Source organism: Colobus angolensis, unplaced genomic scaffold (assembly GCF_000951035.1).
Source record: "Colobus angolensis palliatus isolate OR3802 unplaced genomic scaffold, Cang.pa_1.0 Scaffold83, whole genome shotgun sequence".
In the NCBI taxonomy this organism is placed as follows: Eukaryota; Metazoa; Chordata; class Mammalia; order Primates; family Cercopithecidae; genus Colobus; species Colobus angolensis.
This window is the reverse complement of record NW_012122154.1, coordinates 2,572,171-2,597,869: the sequence shown is the minus strand read 5'-3', so window position 1 is coordinate 2,597,869 and position 25,699 is coordinate 2,572,171. Positions and strand designations below refer to the sequence as shown.

Here is a 25,699-nt window from a genome sequence, read left to right as displayed (position 1 = left end):
AGCCGCCGCCGGAACTACCACCGTGGCCGCCGCCGTAACCGCCGCCGGAGCTTCCTCCTCCGTAACCGCCGCCGGAGCTTCCTCCTCCGTAGCCTCCGCCGTAACTTCCGCCGCCGCGTCCACCGCCTCCGGAACTAAACGGGGTGAAGTCACATTCGGTTATCTCTAACGTTGGAAAACGGTGGGTAGCTTTCCAGTTGCCGTTAATTTAGAAAATAAGCAAAACATGTCTTGAGAAAATAAAACCCTGCCAGGTATATATTTTAAAACCCTGCCAGGTGTATATTTTAAAACCCATCCTTTGAAAACACTTTTGTGTACACAGAACTCTTAAGAATCATTTTGGGCCGTATTCATGAGAAAGTGAGATTGCGGTTGCGTACTCCTTTTTCTGTACCCTACCCCCTCTCTTCCCTTCTTCTCATTCTCTGGCATCTTCTTGGGGTTTAGATAAGCCTTGCTATCTGGAATATTGAATAAAAGAAACTGCGATAACTTTTCATTTTAAAATTTACCTTCCCTCTCCTTCTAGCAGGCTGCGGTAGGTTTGAATTTCATTCTCCAGTCGGATCTTAATATCCAGGAGTTGCTGGTATTCAGTATTCTGGCACTCGGTTTCAGCTCGAATCTGTTGCAGCTGTTCTTCCAGAGCGGAGATCTGGGCCTGAATCTGTGAGAGCTGCACGCAGTAGCGACCTTCCGTTTCTGCCAAGGAGGCTTCCAGGGATTGTTTCTGAAACGAATTTTTTTTGTGGCTTAGCGACTTACTTGTTCAGTTGAGTATAGTGACACTTACTTAATTGTTTAGTAAGGCCTTATATAGAAGAATAAGAAAATGAACATAAGTTGTTTTATGTTTAATGGCACCATTTCAGTTTCAGCACTTTTAGACCAATACCAGTAGTACTTTTCCTCCTTTAACATAGAGCTTTACTTTTTCTCTTACCTCCAACTCTGCATTTTTCTGTTGCATTGCATATTCTTAGGTGAGCATGAAACTTTGTATGATAAAATTGAGGTCATTTCGTGAAAGTTAACATACCAGGGCCAGTTGGGACTGTAGTTCTATCTCCAGAGCTTGTACAGTACGTCTCAATTCAGTAATCTCGGATTTATGGCTGGACATCTGTTCAATGTTACTATCAATTTCTGTAGTCAGTTCCTTGCTCTAGAGTATTAAAAACAGGGAAAAGGATGAGGAAATTCTGAAATGATAAAACCACCATGAGTTTCACTATAAAGGAAGATTAATTTACCTTTTCGTTGAACCAGGCTTCAGCATCTTTGCGGTTTTGTTCAGCAAGTTGTTCATATTGGCTTCTCATGTTATTCAGAAGTTGAGTCAGATCAACACCTGGGGCAGCATTCATTTCCACATTCACATCACCAGTGGACACATTTCGAAGGTCTTTCATTTCCTGTTTGAGGAACAGAAAGATTTAATGGCTACACTAGGACCATAATGAACTCTCTTTGGCTGGGAAAAGTAACTTTTGTATCACCTCCTCGTGGTTCTTCTTCAAATAGGCCAGCTCTTCAGTCAGGCTCTCAATCTGCATCTCCAGGTCAGCCTTGGTCAGGGTCAGCTCATCCAGCACCCTACGCAGTCCGTTGATGTCAGCCTCCACGCTCTGGCGCAGAGCTACCTCATTCTCATACCTGAAACAAGCATGATATCAATACTGGATATAACTTATATAGGGGAGATGTATCTGGGCAGAGACTGTTAAAAAGCAAATACATAGTTGATCTCATGTCATGGCAGTATTTGTCATGTACAGTTCACTTAGGAGTAACAGTGGTTTAATGAAAAAAAGCTTAACAGTTACTTTAAAATGCATTTTCTTCCTTTAATATTGCCAAAAATGTAATACTGACATGGAAAATTTCTCAGATACTCCAATACTGTTTAACTTTGGGTGAATTCAGGAAAATGTAAATGCTATTGTGGGCGTCCCAAGTCAGGTTAAAAATGACTGATGTATTCGTTATGATAGTATTATACAACGATCGCTTAACTTACTTCAGCCTGAAGTCGTCAGCTGCCAGCCTGGCATTGTCTATCTGAAGCAGGATATTGGCGTTATCAGTTGTTAGGTTGAGGATCTGGAGGGAGAGGCACGGTTACTTAAGAAGAGGTCAGATGCAGATATGGCTTTTGTAGTGGCATAGATGAACTCTGCACATTTATGTTCTCTTACAAAATCTTTTATTTTAAATATGAGATATTGCAGGCTTACCCATATACTTAGCTTTGAATTATTTGTTCTCTTGGAATTTCTCCAGTCTTGTATTTCTGTACACAAATTATTCCTTTCTGAAAACTAACTGGAATTATATAGATGTATTCCTGCAAGTGTGCCCTCCTCTTTTAGACTATGTGATTTCCATGTATTTCAGCCATGCTTTGGCTGACTCACACCTGCATTTGTTTAACTCATGATAAATACGAATAAATAAGTATGCTCTGAACTGGTACACAATGGGTACAATTCAGAAATTCCTTAGAGGCAAGCAGTATCCCATTTTCATACTAGAAAATTCATTTTTCTCACCATGTTGGTACTGAATATGGCTTGTTATCAGTCTGAATAACGTTTTGTTCTGATTCATTTCATGATTTCTTTTTCAGTTTCTACATTTGTAAATGACTTAGCATATTTTAACTGTGGACTCATTGTATGCTCATTAAAACCTCAAAAGTTGTCAGTAATCTGCCATCCTCTTAAGACAAGCAGCACACATGCTGGATGAAGATTGCCATGACCATACTTTCACAGATGTTTATCTTTGATGAGACTGGGTTATTTTTGAAGCAAGAAAGTAACATAAGTAAACATAGTGAACAGCCACATTGTGCTTAATTTAAGATTCATCTGTCTGGATTTCATGGACAAGATACCTAAAGCTGAATTTAAAAATACCTCTTACCTGATTTTTAAGGTCATCGATGGTTTTGTAGTATTTGCTGTAGTCACGAGGCTGCCCCTGGTGTGAGTTGCCATGCTTTTCATACCACTCCTTGATTTTGCCTTCCAGCTCATAGTTTGATTCTTCCAGAGCCCGAACTTTGTCCAAGTAGGAAGCCAGGCGGTCATTCAGATTCTGCATGGTTACTTTTTCATTTCCAGAGAGAAGGCCACCATCTCCTCCAAATCCACCACCAAAGCCTCCTCCAAAGCCACCTCCACCAAAGCTGCCCCCACCGAAGCTGCCACCTCCAAAGCTGCCTCCTCCAAAGCTGCCTCCATAACCCCCACCAAAGCTGCTACTTCCATAGCTTCCACCAAAGCTACCTCCACCAAAACCTAATCCTCCATAGCCACCTGATGAGCCCCCAAAGCAGCCCCCGCCAGAGCTCCCACGGCTAAAAGAGCCACCACTAAACCCCCCTGAGCTAAATCCTCCACCAAGGGAGCCTTTGCTGCTCGAAATTCTTAGGGATGATCCTCCTCCTCCTCCTCCACCTCCTCCACTGCGGGAGGAAGAGTAGTGCTTGCTTGAGCTATATCGAACAGACATGGTGATGCTGTTTAGCCCAGGGAGTGCCTGCTACCAAGGACAGTGACAACCTTTATGTATATACTGACAGGGTGTGTCCACATGTGTTAGAGTTTGCTTACTTGCATGGTTTTCTTTTTGCCAACTTAGCATCTTTGGCTTATGATTGCATAAATTATCTTCAGTAGTAACCAATCCCAATATGTACAATTTTGAATTTGCCCTAAGAATAAACAGGAGGTTTGCTGTGTTGAAATTGAAAATGGGTGGAGTTCAGATGAGCATGTTTTATTATGCTTTTCACCTGTTGAAGAACATTGAGCAACTGTTAAGATCCATTTTTCTCAGCACTAATTCAGGTTGCATAGAATGTTTGCAAAGTTTGGGGAAAAAAGAGTTTCAGCTACAAAATTATAGTTAAAATAAGATTTTTCAAATTCATGTTTTAAACAGTTTTAATTGGAACAACAAATAGCATAAAGTCTGGCAGAATCATGCTCTAATAAGGTTCTTGTAGACAACTGTAGGGAATCAAAAAGAAAAAAATTCTAAAAATTTAATTAGCATCAATAGTTGCCATATGTAAAACATTAAAACCATAAAACCACAATTTAGGAGATTATGTTTGTAGGGGATCTTTTAATTTATTTGGCAAATGAGAGTATATTGATATTTTGCCTAAGAAAGTGGAAGTAATGATTTTAGAATTTTCTAATTAATGATGACATTATTTTTGACATTAAAAAATCTGAAATCATGAAGTTATCCTCGATTATTTTGCCTTTTAAATTCATCATAGTTAAGGTTTCTATGAAGACCATAATCAGAAAATCTGCATTATTTTCTTAGCATGAAATATGAAGAACTAACATGTAGTACTTTACACTAAGTTCTGATTGAATAAAAAGGGAAAATTTGGATACGTTATGATTGCAAGTAAAAATTTGCTTGCAAAAATGTAAATCCGTGTTAGAGAATGGTACTTGCACCAAATATTATGAACTAGACTGTGCACATGTGTTCCCAAGCTAGGTTCAGTTTCTCAACAAAAACAACGCATTTTCTTGGATATACTGTGTACAGAATTTGGTATAACAGTTTGGTGAAGTAAATTGGGATTTTGGTACATTGTATAAGATTATATCTACTCATAGCCTATGACATTGCTGTTTGGATGTATATATTCATACATGTTTTACAATTACATAGTGCTGTTTGTGATACTATGATTTAAAAATTTCTAGAATAAGCTGTTAAGATAGGAATGGTGGTTATTATTATTTCTTTTCTTTCTTTCTTTCTTTTTTTTTGAGACAGAGTCTTGCTCTCTCGCCCAGGCTGGAGTGCAGTGGTGCAATCATGGCTCACTGTAAGCTCTGCCTCCCAGGTTTATGCAATTCTCCTGCCTCAGCCCTCTCGAGTAGGTGGGGCTACAGGTGCCCACCACCACACCTGGCTAATTTTTTGTATTTTTAGTAGAGACAGGGTTTCACCATGTTAGCCAGGATAGTCTCGATCTCCTGACCTTGTGATCCGCCCGCCTTCGCCTCCCAAAGTGCTGGGATTGCAGGCGTAGTTATTATTATTTCTAATTTATAGAAGAGGAAGTTGAAGTTGAGAGGTGGTGGTTTTTCCACAAGATATGGAACATATGGTTAAACTGCAGTTAGAAGCTTGGTCTTTTAACTCCTTGGTTCTTTCCTACTTTACCAATGTGTATGTGTATTATCTGCTCTGGTGGATTTGGTCTAATGGAACTGAATGACTCTAATTCTCACCATAAACTTCTTCAAATGGGGAAAAAGAGCAAAACAAAAAGAACTTAGAATCATGAAAATATTGAAAGGGTAGTGATTTGGCACACACTCTGCCTTTAGTAATTGTTTTTTCAAATTAAGTTTATAGCTGCACATTTTGGTTTATGAAAACTACAGAAATAGTTTCTTCAGGGAAGGGGAACGTGATTGGGAGCATTAATCAAATGTTGATTGTTAAAGTGGAGGTTACTACCCAGCAAATCGCAACTCTTCCAACTTGTTAGCACATGCAAGTGGGGCAGTAGTTAAAAGAAAAACTGAAACCCAACCATGGGAATTGATTCTTGATGAAGATAACCTACAGTTAAAGAAGGCTATGATAAATCAGGATAGAAAAAGAAAAAAAGATTCCAGTAACTTCAGAGAGGATGTTGAAACCTCGATATTAATGAAATCTTTTTGGAAAGAAGCATTTTAATTAAAGAGAGATTTTGATTGATTTTACCTATAATTAGCACAAGTTTTGGATCTTAGAATTACCAATTTTGTTTTAGTATTAGCCTATAATGTCTCCCTCCAGTGGAAAATATAAAAATTCCATCTCCTTTCAGTTAATTAGCAAGTGATATGAAGAGATCTCTGTTACAATCATATTAAACCAAAGAATATGTGAAAGGGAGTCTTTGCATAAAAGTACAGGAGAACAAATACAGGTATGGAGGGCCTTCTAATACTATAACATTTAATTTAAGCTACCTTTACTGTTGTTACCAAAGATTACTTATTAACTTGTATACTGTAGAAATTGATTTGTCTTTATTCACGCTGTCATTTGTTGAAATCAGCCGTTGGCATGAGTAAAATTAAGAGGTACCACATAATAATTTTACAGCTAAATTGGATGAACATTTATGATTCTAGTCTTGGCACCATTTACACTTGATTGCTATAATCCACTGTAACTGTATTTTCATTGTGCTCAATTTTTATTGTGTCTCTTTGTAAAGCACATTGGTAGGTATTTAAAAGATAGAAAAATGAATGAGATACAGCTCCCATCCTTAAGGATCTTGCCATAGTTACAGTCTAATTGAGAAGACATGACATATACCATCAGCTTAAGCACTGTATGCTATGTAAATGGAAAATGATGGTGGGGCTTGGATGTGTAGGGGGAAGGAGTTAATGTTTCCTGAACATCTGCTATGATCTGGATGGTTTACTTTTCTTTAATCTTCCCCTAGATCCTCTAAGGTAGGTATTATTACCTCATCTAATAGCTAAAAATCTAAACCTTAAAACGTTTTAGAAATTTGCCAAATTATGTATTTGTTTATCTATATATCAGCAGTGTCTGTGTGATGACACACAGCCTGATTTTGAATCAAGGGATAAGTTACAAAGGTGCTAGTTTTCATGACACCAGATTGGCACTCTTAAGACCAATGAGCAAGGGGTCATGTTGAAATGGGGCCACCTGACAGAATTTCATGGTGCAGTTGAAATTTAAGCTGAATCTTGTAAGGATGAGTAGGACTTTTCATGTGTGCAACAGCAGAGAGAAGACTGTTCTGGGAAGTCAGGACTGTGAAAATGCCAAGCAGGTGAAGACACTGAGTGACCAGTTTGGCTGGAGTAGATCATCCATATATATTAATTTATTCATTCCTTCAGCAGGTTTTATTGAGCACCTGCAATATGGCTTGGGGAATGCATAGGTGACCAAGATACAGTTCCTGCCCTTTAAGGAGTCTACAGTCTACTTGGAGAGGCAAACAAACATACCCATGAATCAGAGATTATAATGTAGGGCAATCTGGGCTACATTTGAGCAATGTTCAGGGTTCGGAGGAATTGCAGAGAGAGGTTCTAACAGTCTGGTGAATGTGGTTTTTTTTATTGTGTGTGTGTGTGCGTATGTGTGGTGTGAGTGCACTATGAAAGAATAGTGAAGTTTGGGATTGAAGATGAGTTTTGGTTTAAGACATGAATTTGAGGTAATACCAGGGTATTCATGTAAACATGTCTTTAAGCAATTATGGGACTGCAGTTAGGGAGAGTGTTCAGAATAGCAGACTTTGGGGTTGGTTAGGATCCCTAAGGGAAGGAATTTAGAGAGAAATGTACAGAAGGTCTAATTCTGAACTTTTGGAGTCATTTTAGGGGCTAGGAAGAAGAAGTAGAACTAGAGAATAATCCTGAAAAGAAGGACATCTAGGACCAGGCAAAGGGGGAAAGAGGGTCATTGAAGCCAAGAGAGAAGAAAACGTGGGTGAGGTGGTCACCAGAGAGGTCAGTGAAAAGGTGGATTGAGGAAAGCAGTTTGGAACCATTGGCATCCTTCCAGAGGACAGTTTGAATTGAGTAGTGGTGGGGCAATTCATGGTGCATACCCAATATTGGAATTGATGACTTTGCTTATGGTATTTTGTTTTCATGTTGTCCGGTTTATCAATTTCTTCTTTAATTGCTTCTGAACTTACTGAGTCGTGGTTACGACGGGTATAGGTGCTATTCACATGGGGTTAATTTGGCTGGAGCTCTGGAAGCATGTTTTGGATTCAAATTTGTTATCAGTTTGACTTGTCTGACTGTTAAGATTTGGATCCTTTTTATTTCTTATTTTGCTTCAAGCAAAATCCTGTTTTGAAGTTTCTAGCTGAAAATTCTATTTGCAAGTTTCCTTTTCTGATTGAGATATAATACATATAATTGAGATATAATACATAGTTTAGGTAGTTGCAGAAGGACAAATCTGGTAATGCAGGTTATATCTCAAGATGATAAGGTTGATCTAAATATTTAGAGTTTTCTGTTGTTTATCACGAAGTTTAAGAGTCAGGCATTTTCTTTTTGACTGTTCTGTGACTGTGCAAATTGCTTAATATGCTTTTGTGATTACTACCCACAGAGTCGAAACGGTGGAAAGTTGTATTATTATTTGATAGATTTGGTACCCTCTTCTCAGATAGCTAATTGTCGGATAACTAAGATATCAATTGATAAAGTTCATGTCTTCTCATTAGTAAACTTCTAAAATTCAGAGATCCTAAATCTACAGACACTCCTATATCAATTTTTCTGAAACTTCTGGGACTCTACTGTGATGGAAGCCACAAAAATATGGAAACTGCTTGAAGGCTGTTGAGGGTAGTGTAGCAGAGTAAGTGGGTGGGCTCTGGTGTCAGACTGCTGGGGTTACAATCCAGGCTTCACCATTTATTGTGAGGTTTCATCTCAGTGTCCTCCTCTCTAAAGTAGAGATTATAATTTTTCTTACTTTATGGAGTTGTAGCAGGAGTCAAATGAGTTATTAAATATAAAGCATTTAGAACAATGATTTGCATGCATAGAATAAGCACTTAATGAATATATTTTTGTTGCTATTACTGTTTTGTGATCTCTGTTTCCCATAGGTTAACCCACTGTCCAACCCACAGGATGCCTTCAAAATAGGAATGAATGAAAGGATAGGGTGAGAAGTTGGAAAATGGCTTGTGAGGGAGGAGAAAATGGCTGGAGAGGAAAGTAGGGTGGGGAAAAGGTGTTTAGTTTGATAACTTTTGCGATAAACCGTGCCATCTGTTTTTCTTTGAGTGACACTTCCTTTCACTTTAAACTTCATTTCTTTATCTCCTACATCCATCAAGGCACTAATTTTGTCACCTTCTCTTTGTCATGGCTGATGTATTCGTTTCTTTCTGTGTAGCCCCACTGTAACTGCCCTGTTCTGGGCTTTCACCACTTCTCTCGAAGATTACTTCACCAGCTTCTGAAGTGGTTTTCTTGACTCAGCACTGTCAATTAAGATCTGTTCACTGTGGCAAGATTGATGTTCTCGAAACAGTATTGTCATCACTTCATCAACATACTCAGACCTCTTGTGGATGGATTAAGTCTTCTCCATAACCTTGCCCTACTCTGTCTGTCCAACCTCATGCTCCCTGCGGTGAGTCAGGGTGGGGAGTGGAAGGAGTGCTGCATTTTCTTCATAAAGTAATTATGTGGCCCTGGGCAAGACACTCAGCTTTCTGTGTCTCAGTTTACTACCCTATAAAATATGGATAGTAATATTGAATATTAAAATATGGATTATAGTCCATGATTCAGTGAAAAAATGTGTGTTAGCATCTCCTTTAAACATCCTTTAATTACTTAATCCTTTAAGCAGGCCTTGCTTACTCTTGGCTAGTATACTATGCTTTGTTCCATTTTAAGGCCTGTGTTTGTTGCTCTTGGCGTAGAATGCCCATCTTCTACTTTGCTGTTTATTCAAGTTATTCTACCTCAACTCCAAACTCTGACTTAAATGCCATCTCCTTCACGAGACTTCTCACCATTAGTCTCTGGTTCATGGCTGTCTCTTTCTTCTCATTTCCTATGTTGAACAACTTGGTGTTTTATAATTTGTTATACTATTCTGGCCTCTTTCTTAGTGTTCCCAATGCGATACAACATTTAAGTTCCTTTAGAGAAGGGAGGGTGCCTCTGCTCTTGCTGCACCCAGTACTCATTGTTCTCTGAATGTTTTCGTATTGCTTCAGTGCCTTTCCCCACTTTCTTGGCCTTTATTTTTTTTCTCTAAACTCTTGGCCTGTATGTTTTGGCAATAGTGCAAGTTAAAAATTTAAATAAAGGCTGGTTGAAGACAACTAATTTAATTTTACTTTAAAGGAAATTATGATACTTTTTGATGTAAGAATGTGTAAGAATGATAAGAAAACCAAGATTCTGCATAGGAATTTTAAAATACCTTAAAGTATATAAAGATGTATTCCTTAGAATGGAAATATACTGAATATGTTAAGAAAACATTTTAGCCCTCACTCTTTCCTCTTCATTAAAGGTCACTATTTTTTTGTCTTGGATCTGTTGAGATTATCTTGATACTAGTAACCTGCTAAAATATATCTGTAGTTTTATTCTAAAATTTGAATTTTTTTTCATACATCACATCAAATTAAAAACTTCTGCACAGCAAAGGAAACAGTCAACAAAGTAAAGAGACAACCCACAGAATGAGAGAAAATATTTGCAAACTATCCATCTGACAGAGGATTAATAACCAGAATATATAAGGAGCTGAAATAACTCAATAGGAAAAAAGAATCTAATAATCTGATTAAAAAATGGGCAAAAGAACTGAATAGACATTCAAATCTCAAAAGAAGACATACAGGCTAGGCATGGTGGCTCACACCTCTAATCCCAGCACTTAGGGAGACTAGGGCGGGAGGACTGCTTGAGCCTAGGAATTCAAGACAAGCCTTGGTAACATAGGGAGACCCCATCGCTACAAAAAATAAAAATAAATTAGCTGGGTATGATGGCATGTGTCTGTAGTCCCAGCTACTTGGGAGACAGAGGTGAGCCATGTTCATGCCACTGCACTCCAGCCTGAGCAACAGAGTGACCAAAAAAAAAAGGAAAACATACAATGGCAAACAGGTATATAAAAAGGGGCTCAACATCATTGATCATCAGATAAATGACTCAAAATTACATTCTCATTGCAGTTGAATGTAATGTAAATTATTACAGTCACACTAATTTGTTGTATATCTCATCCCACTTAAAATGGCATTTATCCAAAAGAAAGGCAATAATGAATGCTAGTGAGGATATGGAGAAAAGGGAACCCCCTCGTACACTTTTCTTGAGAATGTAAATTAGTACAGCCACTATGGAGAACAGTATGGAGGTTCCTCAAAAAGCTAAAAATAGAACTGTGTGATCCAGCAGTCCCACTGCTAGATATATACCCAAAATCATGGAAATCAGTTTATCGATTGGATATCTGTACCCTTATTTTTTTTTGCAATACTATTCACAATAGCCAAGATTTGGAAACAACCTACGTGTCCATCAACAGACGGATTGATAAAGAAAATGTGGTACATATACTTAGTGGAGTACTATTTAACCATAAAAAAGAATGAGATCCTGTTATTGCAACAACTTGACTGGACCTGGAGGACAGTGTGTTAAGTGAGATAAACCAGGCATAGAAAGATAAACTTCTCATGTTATCACTCATTTGTGGGAGCTAAAAATGAGAACAATTGAACTCATAGAGATAGAGAGTAGAATAATGGTTACCGGAGGCTGGGAAGAGTAGTATAGGGTGAGGGGGCTGGGAAGTGGGGATGGTTAATGGGTACAAAAATATAATTAGGTAGAACAAATATAATCTAATATTTGCTAGCACAACAGGGTGATTATAGTCACAATAATTTATTGTACATTTTAAATTAAAAAAAATTATTGGAATGTTTGTAACACAAATAAATGATAAATGCTTGAGGTGATAGGTACCCCTTTTATCTGGGTGTGATTATGCATTGTTGCTTGTATTGAAATCTCTCTTGTTCCCCCTGAATAATACAGTTACCATGGACCTATACAAAGGTAAAAATTTTGAATTTTTTTATATTAGGAGAATTGACAATTCTAGTTGGGTTTCTGGCTAGCTAGCTTAGGAGTATGTTGTAATTTAAGGATTAACTATAACACAGCTTAGCTTTTAAGTTTCATTAGTTTGTCATAAATTTCTTTTCAGATAAATTAATTTCATTCTGTAAAAGACAATTGCTCACTATGAGTTAGCTGCATTAGGAGGAGAATTAATTAACATAGAACATAAAATAGAAACATAATATCCCTTTTAGTTTTCATAAAAAATAGTGAAGCCGAAAGTACCAAACAATTCTCTACAGACTCCAATTTTAAAATATTGAAACTGAACATTGTCCAAAATTCAGTGGCTGTTTTCTCCCCCTCATAAATCTAAGAAAATTCCTTTAGGTCCAGTTGTGGTTGCTTTTCCAATTGGTCATTTCAAGGATGGCTGGATATGAGAGAAAATAACATTATAATTGGGTATAACTTCATAATTTTTACTTAAGAGAGTCTGGACAGATCTAAATAGAGTAGAGAAAGTTTTGGATTAGAAATGGTACATACAGAGGTTAATGTTTACAGTGAAAGCAGTAATCCCCCATTCTAGTGGTTTTAAGTGAGTATATGTAATATGCTTAAATTTAAAGGAAAAAGTCTTAGGGAGTCAATTTCCTAATTTTAAAGGTTTTTAAAAAAGTACTTGACCTTATGGACTCAGACAACTAGTCAACTTTTATAATAAATGGACCTCTGTCTGTGAATCACGTTGTTTTTTTTTTTGGTAAGGGGGTTGTAAGAATGGTAGAGGAATAGATTTAAATAATTATTTAAATGTAACACACAATAGTAACAGAGAAAATGTACCATAACCATTCTGTGGCTTCTTTCACAAGGCTGATGATTGATAATGCCCAAAGAACTTTTGATGTCTTGTGTTAAACTTATTAAACAAATATGCAAATAGCATTTGCAAAGTCAGTCCTAAGATAGAGTTGATAGAGCTTGTTGAGACTTTTTTATGTTCCAAGACCTGTCCTAAACTTTACTTGCATTTTTGTCTCATCAAATCCTGTTGGCAACTTTATGAGGGAAATTTTATTTTATTTTATTTATTTTTTTTGAGATGGTGTTTCGTTCTTGTTGCCCAGGCTGTAGTGCAGTGACGCATTCTCGGCTCACCACAACCTCAGCCATCCAGGTTCAAGCGATTCTCCTGCCTCAGCCTCCTGAGTAGCTAGGATTACAGGCATACGCCACTATGCCCAGCTAATTTTGTATTTTTAGTAGAGACGAGATTTCTTCATGTTGGTCAGGCTGGTCTCAAACTCCTGACCTGAGGTGATCCACCCGCCTCAGCCTCCCAAAGTGCTGGGATTATAGATGTGAGCCCCCATGCCTGGCCAGAAATTTTATTTTAACTAAAATTAGTTGGCCAGGCGCAGTGGCTCACGCCTGTAGTTCCGTCACTTTGGGAAGCCAAGGCAGGAGGATTCACATGAGTCCAGGAGTTTGAGACCAGCCTGGGCAACATGGCGAAACCCCGTCTCTACAAAATGCACATACACACACAGAAAGCCTGGTGTGATGGCACGTGCCTGTGGGTCCAGCTACTCAAGAGGGTGAAGTGGAAGGATCGCCTGAGCCTGAAAGGTCAAAGTTGTAGTGAGCTGTGATCGCACCACTGCACTCCAGCCTGGGTGACACAGCGAGACTCTTTTTCCCACAAACCCCCTCAAAAAAGAAAATAAATTAGTTAAAATTTAGCATGCCCAAAACTATTCAATAAAGGGACTTTGGTGGGATTTGAACACAGACCTATCTTCAGAGCTTTTTAAAAACACAATGATTAACTGTTTTTTCTTTTTTAAAACACACTGTTGCTGGCTTAAACAATGAGTAACTTCTAAAACACTTTTGAAATGAGCTAAAATTGTATTTTTCGGTCATGTGACTTGGAAAATTAACAAGAACATAAGGGATTTTAGTTTCTTTTTCAGACTAGACAAGCCTTCCTTATTATTTTTGTGATGAAAAAATAGACCAATTTGAAAAGAAAAAGAACTAATGAGGCAAGATGTCCTGCCCTGGAAGAGAGAAGACTTGTGGGCCTTGTCTGTTCCCAGGTGAGACTCTGCCCTAACTTCTTGAGGGTTGGTCTGGCATGGGTTTATGGAGATTCCTAACTCTTTGGCAGACCAGTCATGAAAATAACAAATCACAGCAGTTAGCCACCATGCATAATTGAAACATTAATGCTTTTATAATGCTGGCTTTTTCAGATGGAGCTAACACCCATTATGGAGATTAACCACTTTTCATCGGGTTTTTAACTCTTTGAGTCTTGAGGAATACAACAGTGAACGCAAGGTGTGTATCTAAATTAATTTAGTAGTAAACTGTGACATGGAGGGGTTCTGTTGCTTTGCAAGTTTCCAACTTATATACATTCAAAAACTATTAAACTTTTTGCTGTCTCTCCAAATATTTTCCATATTGATAATTTTGATTGAAATGTAGAGCTAGTTAGAATTTTCTAGTCTAAAGCTTAGATACATAAATGAGTGCATATTTGCAGAGCTATAAGATGTTGCATTATTATTTTTTTCTTGGCATCTGGAATATAAATGCTAAATTTGGTCTAGTTAGAATTTCCTGCTTCCCTCCTCCCCTGCTTACTTCCTTCTGTCTCAAAACTCTCCAGGGATGAAGACTCCACAAGCTATATTGGGGTAACATATTGTAACAGTGGTTACTTTCATTTTCTGTCAAACTAGATTAAAAAGAAGTATCACATGTTCTCACTCATATGTGGGAGCTAAAAAAGTTGATCTCATTGAGATAAAGAGTAGTATAATGATTACCAGAGAGGCTAGGAGGACAGTAGGGAGGTGGGTGAGAGAGAGCAGGGGATAAAAAGGGGTTGGTTGATGGGGTACAAAATTACAATTAGAAGGAATAAGATCTAGTGTTCAGTAGCACAATAGAGTGACTATAGTTAACAGAAATTCACTGTATATTCTGAATAACTAGAGTGAAATTAGAATGTTCCTAACACAAAGAAATAAGTGTTTGAGATAATGAATATCCCCATTATCCTGATTTGATCATTACACATTGTATGCTTGTATCAAAATATCACATGTACCCTATATATATGTATAACTACTATTTATCCATAAAATTAAAAAAAAATAAAAGAGGAAAGGAATGGAAAATGAAAGTAAAGACGACTCATCAAAAATTGCAATGTAGCAGAATAGTGCCGAATGCTGTAAACTAGTACCACACAGAACTTAATCTGTAATTTTAAAGAAACTATGTAAGTATATTTACTCCTGGTATTGTGTCTTTCTCTCTTATCCTAATTTACTGTTCTTCTATAGTTTAAAATTAAAGAATTGCTTTTAAATTTTACAGGGCAAACATTATACTGTGGAGACACAAAATGTTTTGAGACAACTGTGACCAGACATGTCACGTGTGAATATACCGTTGGATTTCAAAGCAACATGTTGTAACTTTTTTTGTTTTTTCCTTTTACAACAGATTCATTTTATTTTCATCACCATGGGGCGTACCCTGTTGTTGAGTTCTCTGGTCAGACCTCTACAGACTTCTCAGATGGATCCTAGGTCTCTGGGCTTGCCCTGAAATTACTCGCTGCTCAGGGAGAGAGTTGAAATGGTTGGCATCCCCCCCTCTGTTGTTCCGGCTGTGTCCCCTAACTCTGTTGCTCCAGCTGTGTCCCTCACTGTGCTGTTCCAGCTGCAGCTCATTCTTGTTGGAGCTTCTCATTCAGCTGGTCACTGTGGTCAGAGGGGTTTGGCCTGCTCCCTTCCTCAAGTCTTCTTAAAGCCGCATATTTTTGTGGAGCATTTTTCTTCCTGGCTCTCCTCAAGTTGTTTTCCTTTCTTCGCTGTCTTGGGAGTCTTCTTCCTGCTTCCGGACGTCGGTTGAGAGGACTTCTTCCTTGTTTTCTGGATGTCGGTTGAGAGAAGGACTTCTTCCTTGTCTCCTTGGTGTTGGCTGGTGGTTGCTCTTCAACAACTGTACCGGAGGCTTTCTGTTTTCTCTTCATCTTCAACAAGTCAATCTATCTCAAGGGTCTCACATTGCAGCATTCTTACCAGAGGCCACTGGGCCTGGAGTTCCAGTTCCAGTGTCTGGAGAGCCCACCTCAGCTCAGCAATCTCATGCCGGTTGGCAGTTGTCAGCAGAAGCCGAGGCCTGCCCATCATCAGTTCTTTACTCTGAGATGTTAGAGTGAAATAAAAATATAAATACTTATACTAGTTTTCATGGCTTCTGCTTAATATTGGGTATTGTTTTATTTTGTTTTGGTGGTGATAGGCTTACCTTACATTAAACCAGGCCTTAGCCTTTCTGTGGCTTTCTTGTGGCAAAGCCTCATACTACTGTCTTGTCTGGTTCAGCAGGACAGTCAGGTCCACACCTGGGGCCGTTTGTTTTCTATGTTTACCTCAACACGAGGTACCTTATCATTGTCACCCTTCATCTCCTGATCCAAAATAAAATAAAATGCCACAGGTTACTTGATCTTGCATCTGGAATATGATTATTTAAAGAAATTAAAAATTTAAAATTGAAAATGTAGAGTTTAGAAATCTTTTTTAAGGTTTCAAAGAAATTTCTAGGAGACAACAAAATAGTGTTACTAGATTTAGCAAATAAAATACAGAATGCCAATTAAATTTGAATTTCAAATAAACATTGAATACTTTTTTTGGTATAACTATATTCCATGCAATATTTGGGACATATCTGTTATATTATTCATTGTTTACCTAAAATTATAATTTAAACTGAGGGTTCTGTATTTTTATCTGGCAACCCTATTATAAACATATTTAGGATCAATATAAAGGAATAATAATTTAATTTTTACAAAATATTTTAATACAAGTAATTTATTTGATTTTCACTGTCATTGTGAGAGGTAAGTTTTGCCTTACAGTCTATGTTACTTTACCTGTGTTTTATGAAAAGAATGTCTCTTATAATGGTAGCCGCCACCACCATATTTTGGCAGGTATTGACATACTGAAACTTTAAATTCATTTTGTGTAGCTCCTGCCTCTTCATGATTGTTTCTGAGGTAATTCAGCTCCTCCATCTGGCTTTCCATTTGCCACTCTAGGTTAGTCTTGTTCAAAGTCAACTCATCCAAGACACTTTGCAGGCCCTTGCTATCAGCCTCGACACACTGATAAAGGACAACTTTACTCTGGCATCTGAACAGAGCCCAATTAGAAGAATCAATAGAGCTTAGATGGAGGTCTCCTTATCCAGTGGTAATAAGATGTCCCACATAGTGGAGCTTAAAGAGCACAGCACTGGGTGTGAAGACATGGGTTCAAATTGCACCTCTGCCATGTTCAGCTATCACCTTGGGCAAATTACTTCTCTGAACCTGTCTTCTCATCATTAAAATGGGAATTTTTTTTTTTTTTTTTTTTTTGAGACCGAGTCTTGCTGTGTTACTCAGGCTGGAGTACAGTGGCGTGATCTTGGCTCACCGTAATCTCCGCCTCCCAGGTTCAAGCGATCCTCCCGCCTCAGCCTCCCAAGTAGCTGGGATTACAAGTGTGCATCACCATGCCTGGCTAATTTTTGTATTTTTAGTAGAGACGGTGTTTCACCGTGTTGGCCAGGCTGGTCTCGAACTCCTAACCTCAAGTGACCCACCTGCCTCAGCCTCCCAAAAAGTGCTGGGATTACAGACGTGAGCCACCACGCCCGGCTAAAATGGGAATATTATGAGAATTGAGTTAATGTACAAAAGTGCTTAGCACAGCATCAGTGTTCAGTATATGGTAGGAATAACATTATTAAAGCTATGAAAGAGTGAAAATCTCCCCTCTGCTCTTTGACTAGGAAAGGAAGCAAGCTCCTTTTCATGTACAGGAGAATGCACCTTTGTTTTACAAGAACTGTGTCTCCCCAGTTAAAAAAAAAATTCAAGTACAGTAGGGGGTACCTCCTGCAGTTCTATAAAAACCAAGTCTCTGACCTATGTATTGGAGAGTCATACACCATATGTGAGATTTCAAATCGCTAGCCTGGGAGTTTTCACATTGCTAGCCTATGACCACTATTGTAATTTAAACATAAAAGAGATTGTTTTATGTTGAGATGTTTAATAATATGAAATAATGATATTGTAAGTTTTGTAGTAACTGTTTAAAGTGGTGAATCAGGGAGTTGTTTTTTTTTTTTTTTTAATCAGTTCTTTACATGGTTTCTGAACTTACTTGAGCTTGAAGTCATCCACAGTGAGCCTGGCATTGTGGATCTAATGCGGAATGTTGGCATTTTCCAAAGTAACATTTGTTACCTTCAAGGGAGGAAAAGGAAACATACAATTCAACAAAATATGTTGGGTGCCATTAGGTCCAGATTATATGCTTCACGGATTTCAACAATTATAAGTTTGTCAGTCATAATTATATTTGTACTAGTCATGGCGGCTCATGCCTGTAGTCCCAGCACTTTGAGAAGCTGAGGCTGGAGGATCAGTTGAGTCCAGGAGTTTGAGATCAGCTTAAACAATATAGTGAGACCCCATCTCTACAGAAAAGAAATTTAGCTGGGAATGGTGGCACATGTCTGTAGTCCCGCCTTGGAAGGCTGACATGGGAGGATTGTTCAAGCCTGGGAGGGTGAGGCTGCTATGATCATGCCACTATGCTCCAGCCAGGGCAACAGAGCAAGACCCTGTCTCAAAAAATTATATTTGTATAAATATAAATTAGATAAACATTAAATTTTAATTTTTCTGGGACTATTATAGAACATTTCAGCTAAATATATTGTTTTAGAGCTTCTGAAATACAGAAGAATGTTTTTCAAATGAATGTTGAGCCATTTCATATTAATTTTTATGCATATTAGACATTTTTCTTGACATTAGATGCATCAGATACAATATATGTTGGCCAGGAGAAAGGGTCGTATTTTCTACATTTAAGACAGCTGAGTTTTAAGGTACTTGATAGTGTTGTAATATTTGCTGTGGTCTCGAGGTTGACCATCAATTTTTTCCCCCAAATTCCCATGCCTTCTTTTTATTTTGAGTGCAAGGTCAGCTCTGGCATTTTCCAGGCAATGTAACTTGTCAAGGTAGTGGCCTGACATTTGTTTAAATTCTGTGTTGTTTTCCTCTCATTACTTGAAAGAAGGCCACCACCATCAGAGTCACCAGAATTTCACAGGCCCCTATTTGGTCCAGCACTCAGGCTACTCCACCCTGTGCCAGGACCCAACCTACCCTCAATACCATAAAAGCCACCAAAAGGCCCACTACCATGGCCCTCTGTGCTCTCTTGAGCCCCCAACAATAACACAGGTTCCCCCTGAGACTTAACAGACTCACAGCCACTTTCAGTGCTGCCACAACCCAGAGGAACAAGCCACTGTGTGGAGGTGTAGCAGAGATCTAAGGTTAAAGTGTAGCCCCAAAGTTGGTGAATTATGGGGACCATTATGGAGCCTCTATCTATCTATCTATCTATCTATCTATCTATCTATCTATCTATCTATCTATCTATCTATCATCTGTCTATCTCTCATTATCTGTGTAAGGTTACATCATCTTAATGAATTTTTTTAAAGTATAGTTTTTTTTTTTTTTGGTTAATAATCTCTTCACCTCTTATTTTAGTGATCGATGAACCATACATGCTCAAGTACTATCTCATCAGGGTGTTGGGTACATCCAGGAAAACTGTGTGTGAGCAGGAAAAACAGAGAAGACCATCATTTCATGACTTCATCTTTTGAACAGTGTTGAGTGATTATTTTTGAAAACACTGCAGGCATTCCTCTAACAGACATTCTTTCTTTCTGACCCTATAGTCTTAACATTCTCATGCTCTTGCTCAGTTTGTGTCTATTTTCCCATGAAACCTTCCAGGCTTGCTACAGGGCCCTTTCCAAGGAGTTTAAGTTGAGTAGTGCATACTGCTGTAGAGTTAAATAGGTCTTTGAGTTCTAGCCTACTGTTTCTCAGCTTGGATAAAGTTACTTATCTTCTCTGAATTTGTTTTTTCATTTGTACAAATTACAAAAGAATTTGGAGGATTAATGAGAAACAGTTAATAGCGTCTGGCACATACCAGGCTCTCAGTGAATGCTTGTTCTCTCCCTTCCCTTCTCTCCCCGGTCCCCACTCTAGCTCACAGCAGTCTCTAAAACTCGTAATCCTAATTATACCACACATTCATTCAAGAAATATTTATTGAATGCCCAGTATGTACCAGGGAGTGTTATGGGACTATTATGGGCCCTTCCTGGTTTTATACAGTTGTGATACATGTGGCTTAATTAATATCCCTCCTAAGATCAGTGTCTGAGCATTGATTCTAGATATCCATACATACCCTAAACTGGACAGAGTTGCCTATACACAAAATTAAAGTTGGCAAAGTTTGCCATTTGTGTCTAAACCCACTTTCCTTTATCTTCTCTAGGTTGAAATCTCTCTCTGCACTTCATCTGAAGCCATTGGCTTTCTTGTGCTTTAACTCACTTTTTCTGTGTAGGGAAAGGACATGATATTATTCATTTACACTAATAGAAACAGTATTATTTGCTCTATATCATTCAGGAACCTAGGCATTTGAATTTTGAACTTTTCCCTTAATTATGAAATGAAAGATTATTTCTTGTGATAGAAATTTCAGTTCTTGGTGAGGAGGAGATAATTTATTTTGGGCAGAAATCTGCTGAAATTGCACTTTGCCCGCCTAAAAGACCGGCCTTAAGCAAAAGTGTGATTTTGTCTTTTTAGAATACATGTGGGGGAGTAGACTGAAGAGAAGGCACACATTTCCTCCTTACTCTATACACAGATTATCTTCCGTCTCCTGTGCCCACATCTGAGTTCTGTTCCTGGAGTTCCTTCTGAATTTCAGGATGTTACCTCTTCTTCAGACTACTCCTTTCGCATCTCCCAGTCTATCCTAAGAAACCAAAATGTCTGCAAGTGGAAGCTCTGTGCCACCCCATTCCTTTTGCCATGATCTTCATCTCTTCCACTGCACCCTGTCCCCACTGCAAGGGGATTGTTCTGTCTTTCCAGGTCAGCCTCCTATGGCCCTAAGGGCCCATGATTTTGTTACATTTAGGTGTACAGGATGGAGAGGATGACAGTTACACATGATTAAGGAATCCCTCAGAGGATGAAGGGAGAAGAGCATGGAAAGATAAAGGTAGAGGAGTCTCCGTTTTCATCAGGGTTTCAAGAGGAGACACTGATTATTGGGAAGGTAGATTCAGGACAGTTTTCCTTTTAGCGTTGGTGCGTATATTTCTATAGCAGAGAGGAAGATGAGAAACTTGCAAGTATCAGGAAAATCTGCCAACAAGAACACTAATATAGTTGAGAACTAAAATAAAATGAGAAAAGAGAAACTGTCCACATACATGTAGTAGCAATACTCTAATTCTACATACATGTATTGAGTGCTGACCCTACAAAGCTGTTTGCCCTTCCATATCCTCTCTCCACCTTTCTCCATTCTGCTCTCTGCACCATGAATATAACCTTGCCCTCTGGCTTTCATTATGTTTGCCCAGTAGGGACTCCAGTGGAGGGAGGGAGGAGAATGAGTTGGGGGATTTATTCCTTTGGCCACCTCTACAGCTTGGTTGGATCCTTTCATTGAACACCACAGCTCCTGTTGACATGGCCCTTTCTGTGACTTTCCCTTCCTAAATTACGTTCCTTTGTTCTTTAGGCATGGGGGTGACACTAGCTACCCCCGATGGTTTCCCTACGCTATACCCACACCTTTGTAAATAGTCCCTTTTTTTTTCTTTTTTTTTTTTTTTTGAGTTAGAGTCTCACTCTGTCGCCCAGGCTGGAGTGCAGTGGTGCAATCTTGGCTCACTGCAACCTCCGCCTCCCAAGTTAAGCGATTCTCCTGCCTCAACCTCCTGAGTAGCTGGGACTACAGGCGCCTGCCACCGCACCAGGCTAATTTTTGTAGTTTTAGTAGAGACGGGTTTTACCCTATTGGCAAGGCTGGTCTGGAACTCCTGACCTTGTGATCCACCCGCCTCGGCCTCCCAAAGTGCTGGGATTACAAGCGTGAGCCACCGCGCCCAGCCTGTAAATAGTCCTTTTCTTAAATTTGCCTTGACTTACCCTAATTTGAGTGTGCCGATTGTTTCCTGTGTGGACCCTACTGTGTGATAGGAATTGTATAGAGTCTTTACTCTCAAGGAGGTTGATAGGAAAATGAATAATTGCAACACCAATAAGGGTTAATACTTGCTTATCAAAGTGTAAGATCCTTGAGGGTAGACCACACATTATTCACATTTCTTTCTTGAGACGTAGCATAGTGCCAGGTACAGAGCAGGTGCATACCAACGTGGAAAGGTAGAGGTATGTATGCGGGGTGGGGAAAAATGGAGGATGGAGTTGAGAAGCTGTTCCAGGAAGGCCCAGGTGGCTTCACAGCTTAACTAATTATGTTGGTCAGAAACAGACTGGTTGCACTAAACAAGGAGAAAATTTACTAGAAGGATATCATTGGTTTCTAGAATCAGTGGAAGGTAGGAATATAGGAATTGGAGGACAAGGAGAAGCTGGGGTGCTTTGGAGGGCTAGTTTACACAAACCACAGCAAAAGTCAAACAATTGATATGATCTTCAGCGTATGTTCCCACACATTGGTCTCTTGTTCAAATTTCATTGTCCTGATTGGCTAAGTCTAAGTGGTGGGAGGGGCTGCTATCTCCTCGTACTGCACACACTAGTACTGCACGCCCCCTTTCAGGGTCCTCTCCTGAGGAGACAGCAGCTACATTCTACTTCATATGGTTTTTATTACTTTGAAATGCTAACATGTTCATGACCTTGGGGAAATGATTTAACACAGATATATGTGTATTTTAGTAGTTTAGGTGAAAAGAATTGATTTCTGAGACAACTCTTGATAATCTTTTTTTTCTTTCAGGATCAAGTAATGTTAATTTCATGCCCTATATATTGCATCTTTTGCTGATACCAAACCTTTCATGGTTTAAAATGTGGATCTAGGCCAGGCACAGTTGCTCACGCCTGTAATCCCAGCACTTGGGGAGGCTGAGGCAGGTGTATCACTTGAGGTCAGGAGTTTGAGACCAGCTTGGCCAACATGGCGAAACCTCATCTCTACTAAAAATACAAAAAATTAGCTGGGCGTGATGGCAGGTGCCTGTAAACCCAGCTACTTGGGAGGCTGAGGCAAAAGAATTGCTTGAACCGGGGAGGTGGAGGTTGCAGTGGAGCCAAGATTGTGCCATTGCACTTCAGCCTGGGCGACAAGAGCAAGATTCTGTCTCAAAAAAACAAAACAAAACAAAACAAAAAAGGGTCTATAGAATCTTCACATTTTAGAGCTGGAAAGGATCGTGGAGATAATCTCCGATTTCCTCATTCTAAAGAAGAGTAAATGAAATTTAAAAATGGTGGGTGTGACTTGTCTAAGACCACATCTTAACAAGGAGTGGTATTCTTTCTGTTTAATGTAGTCCTTCTGATTATGTTGGTGTTCAGGCTGTGTCAGAAGTAGAGTGAGGCCAGTAGAGTACGTGGACCCTCAAGTCAGCATGGCAGTTGCCTTTTGGCCTAATCGAGGTCAGAAACATGTTGATGCTCCCAGAACAGATTTCCCCTGAAGCTCCCTCCTTTCCTTATCCCTCCTAGGAAAGGATATGGAGATTTCTGTCATAGGAAGAGAAAAAGTGGCTGGAAAAGGCCATCATCACCTTCTTTCTGTACCCGTAATACTCTGTATGTGCCTTTATTATTCTACTTATCACATTTGTCTTGGGGAACTTTTGCAAATCACATGCAACATAACACTCCCAGAGATTCAGAATTCATTCCCTCCCCTGCCAAGCACCACTGCAATAAATTGTTACTATTGGGAATATTTTGTGTCCTTGAGCTGCTTTAGGAAAAAAAAATATTGAGAACCCCTGATAAGCAATTTGGAGCTTCAGATTGCTTTTGAGTGGGGCAGTCACTGAAGAAAAGCATTGCTTTGGGAAGATTAGCCTGTTGAAAGTATTCTAATTGGTTTGGGAGAGACGGAGCAAGGGAACTGGTTAGGAGAATGTTAGTGTCTAGATATGTCATCATGGACACAGAAAAAATAAGCCAATTGAAAGAGTAATAATTATTATTTGATTATTGATTGGATATTGAGGTGGTCAAGACCAAGAAAGTGGCAGAATAGGAAAGCCAGGAGAAAGAGTGGTTTAGAAGTGCAGATACTGAATCAGAAATGATGGTTGTACATTCTCATGGTCAGCCTTTTGCTTCAATTTCTTTAACATGTATTGATGCAGGCTTCACAGAGCAGAAAACACTCCTGGATGCATATTGTTAGCTGTTCAGAAACTTTCTGGGCTTTCTTCCAATCCTTCTCTCTGTTCTCTGCTTCCTGTTCACTGCTGCAGGTAAGGTAGGAGGAAAGAGATCTCAGGTGGGATCCGGTGATAAAATAAGAGGAGATCTAATTATCTGTGACAGCCTTATCTATTGGAACTCCAGAAACCAGCTCACTTCTCTCCTGCTTGTCTCCTCATTAGATAAAAGGAAAGATTATGGGGGCAGTGGGTGGGAAGAGTAGTTAAGTTACAGGAGTTAACAGAGTTAAGTAACTATGATGATGAACTCTTTCCCTGAAGAGCCAAGCCTGTGTGCCAAGGTGGGGCCGCTTTTGCTCAGTGTGAGAGAGGGTGTTTCTCCCGTCTCTGGGGAGAAGTAGAGGAACCAGTACCTGCTGAGGTTTCCATCATTGCAGATGCATCTTTGTTTTGCTGCCCTCTTCCTCTCTGCCACACCACTCTCTCACCACGTGCCAGCTATCCTGTGTTCTGAAGTTGCTGCCTGGTACCCCAAAGCCACATTCCAGTTTAGTTTGTCCTCCTTTGACTTGCTCCATTTGTCTGTTTTCTCTTCTTTCTCTACTGAGACTTCTCAGCCTCGCGTGGAAATAAGTATTAGGAGGATAACCATCTGGTGAGTCTAATTCAGTCTAAGGTGTGACTTACTGACTGACTGCCAAAGGTGGGTAGGGTTGGAGAGGCATTCACTGAAGCTATTTACATGTTTTTTAAAAAAACACCTTTGGGAGGCCAAGGCGGGCGGATCACGAGGTCAAGAGATCGAGACCATCCTGGCCAACATGGTGAAACCCCATCTCTACTAAAAATACAAAAATTAGCTGGGCATGGTGATGCGTGCCTGTAGTCCCAGCTACTCAGGAGGCTGAGGTAGGAGAATCACTTGAACCCAGGAGGTGGAGGTCGCAGTGAGCTGAGATTGCGCCATTGCACTCCAGCCTGGCAACAGAGCGAGAACTGTCTCAAACACACACACACACACACCCGCAAGAACAAAACAAAAACAAAAAACACCTTTTATCTAAGTGGAATTTCAGGCACTGTGGTGGTAAGAATTTTGAAGAAAAGATTTTTCTGTATTCTTCCAATTAATACAACTTGACTGTAAAATTACACGTAGCAAGAAAGGCACTTTTGTTGTTTCTAGTCCTCTTTTCCTCACCTTCTAGAGGGAAGGGACAGTATCTTGGCTGCAATTGTCCCACTTTTTATACAGTTCGCTGAATGTATATTATATGCCATATATTTTGCTGGGGTTCTAAGGATGCAAGAATAGTAAGATGTGGTCTTTACCTTCAGGGAAGTCATATCTTTTGGGTCAAAGGGTAGGAGACAAGGCACAAATAATTACAAAATAGGATGAAGAGTTTGAAAAGACAGATTTATCTAAAGCATATGAAGCACCAGGAAAGAGAAACTAGTTTCTGGAGGACTTAATGAGATGTCTTTTGAGTGATATCTTAAAGAATGACTTAGAATTCATTGTATGGGGAAAAAAAAAATCTAGGCTGAGGGACCAGCACGTATAAAGGAGACATAAACACACATGACATATTTCAAGAACTGAGAAAAGTTTGGTTTAGCTGGGACATAAAATTTATGTGAGTGACTGCCAAAAA

The 25,699-nt window shown here is 39.2% G+C and overlaps 2 protein-coding genes across 2 annotated transcripts in view; one reads left to right on the top strand and one right to left on the bottom strand.

Annotated features, from left to right (window-relative positions):
• The window catches only part of KRT10 (keratin 10, type I), a 25,901-nt gene extending 836 nt beyond the window's left edge, over positions 1 to 25,065 (bottom strand). The window contains exons 1-9 of the mRNA XM_011929816.1: positions 25,059 to 25,065; positions 16,074 to 16,081; positions 2,932 to 3,552; positions 2,024 to 2,106; positions 1,503 to 1,659; positions 1,257 to 1,418; positions 1,043 to 1,168; positions 516 to 733; positions 1 to 134 (exon numbers count right to left, since the gene is read on the bottom strand). Of these exons, the coding sequence (XP_011785206.1) occupies positions 1 to 134; positions 516 to 733; positions 1,043 to 1,168; positions 1,257 to 1,418; positions 1,503 to 1,659; positions 2,024 to 2,106; positions 2,932 to 3,522 (1,471 nt within the window). The 5' untranslated portion in view covers positions 3,523 to 3,552; positions 16,074 to 16,081; positions 25,059 to 25,065. The remainder of the gene's footprint in view (positions 135 to 515; positions 734 to 1,042; positions 1,169 to 1,256; positions 1,419 to 1,502; positions 1,660 to 2,023; positions 2,107 to 2,931; positions 3,553 to 16,073; positions 16,082 to 25,058) is intronic.
• Positions 15,339 to 16,221, top strand: TMEM99 (transmembrane protein 99). Its single transcript, XM_011929815.1, is given in 5 exon segments — positions 15,339 to 15,348; positions 15,351 to 15,436; positions 15,438 to 15,584; positions 15,616 to 15,995; positions 15,997 to 16,221. Coding segments are annotated over 5 exon segments (807 nt in total). The 3' UTR covers positions 16,181 to 16,221.
• Positions 25,066 to 25,699: the final 634 nt, after the last annotated feature.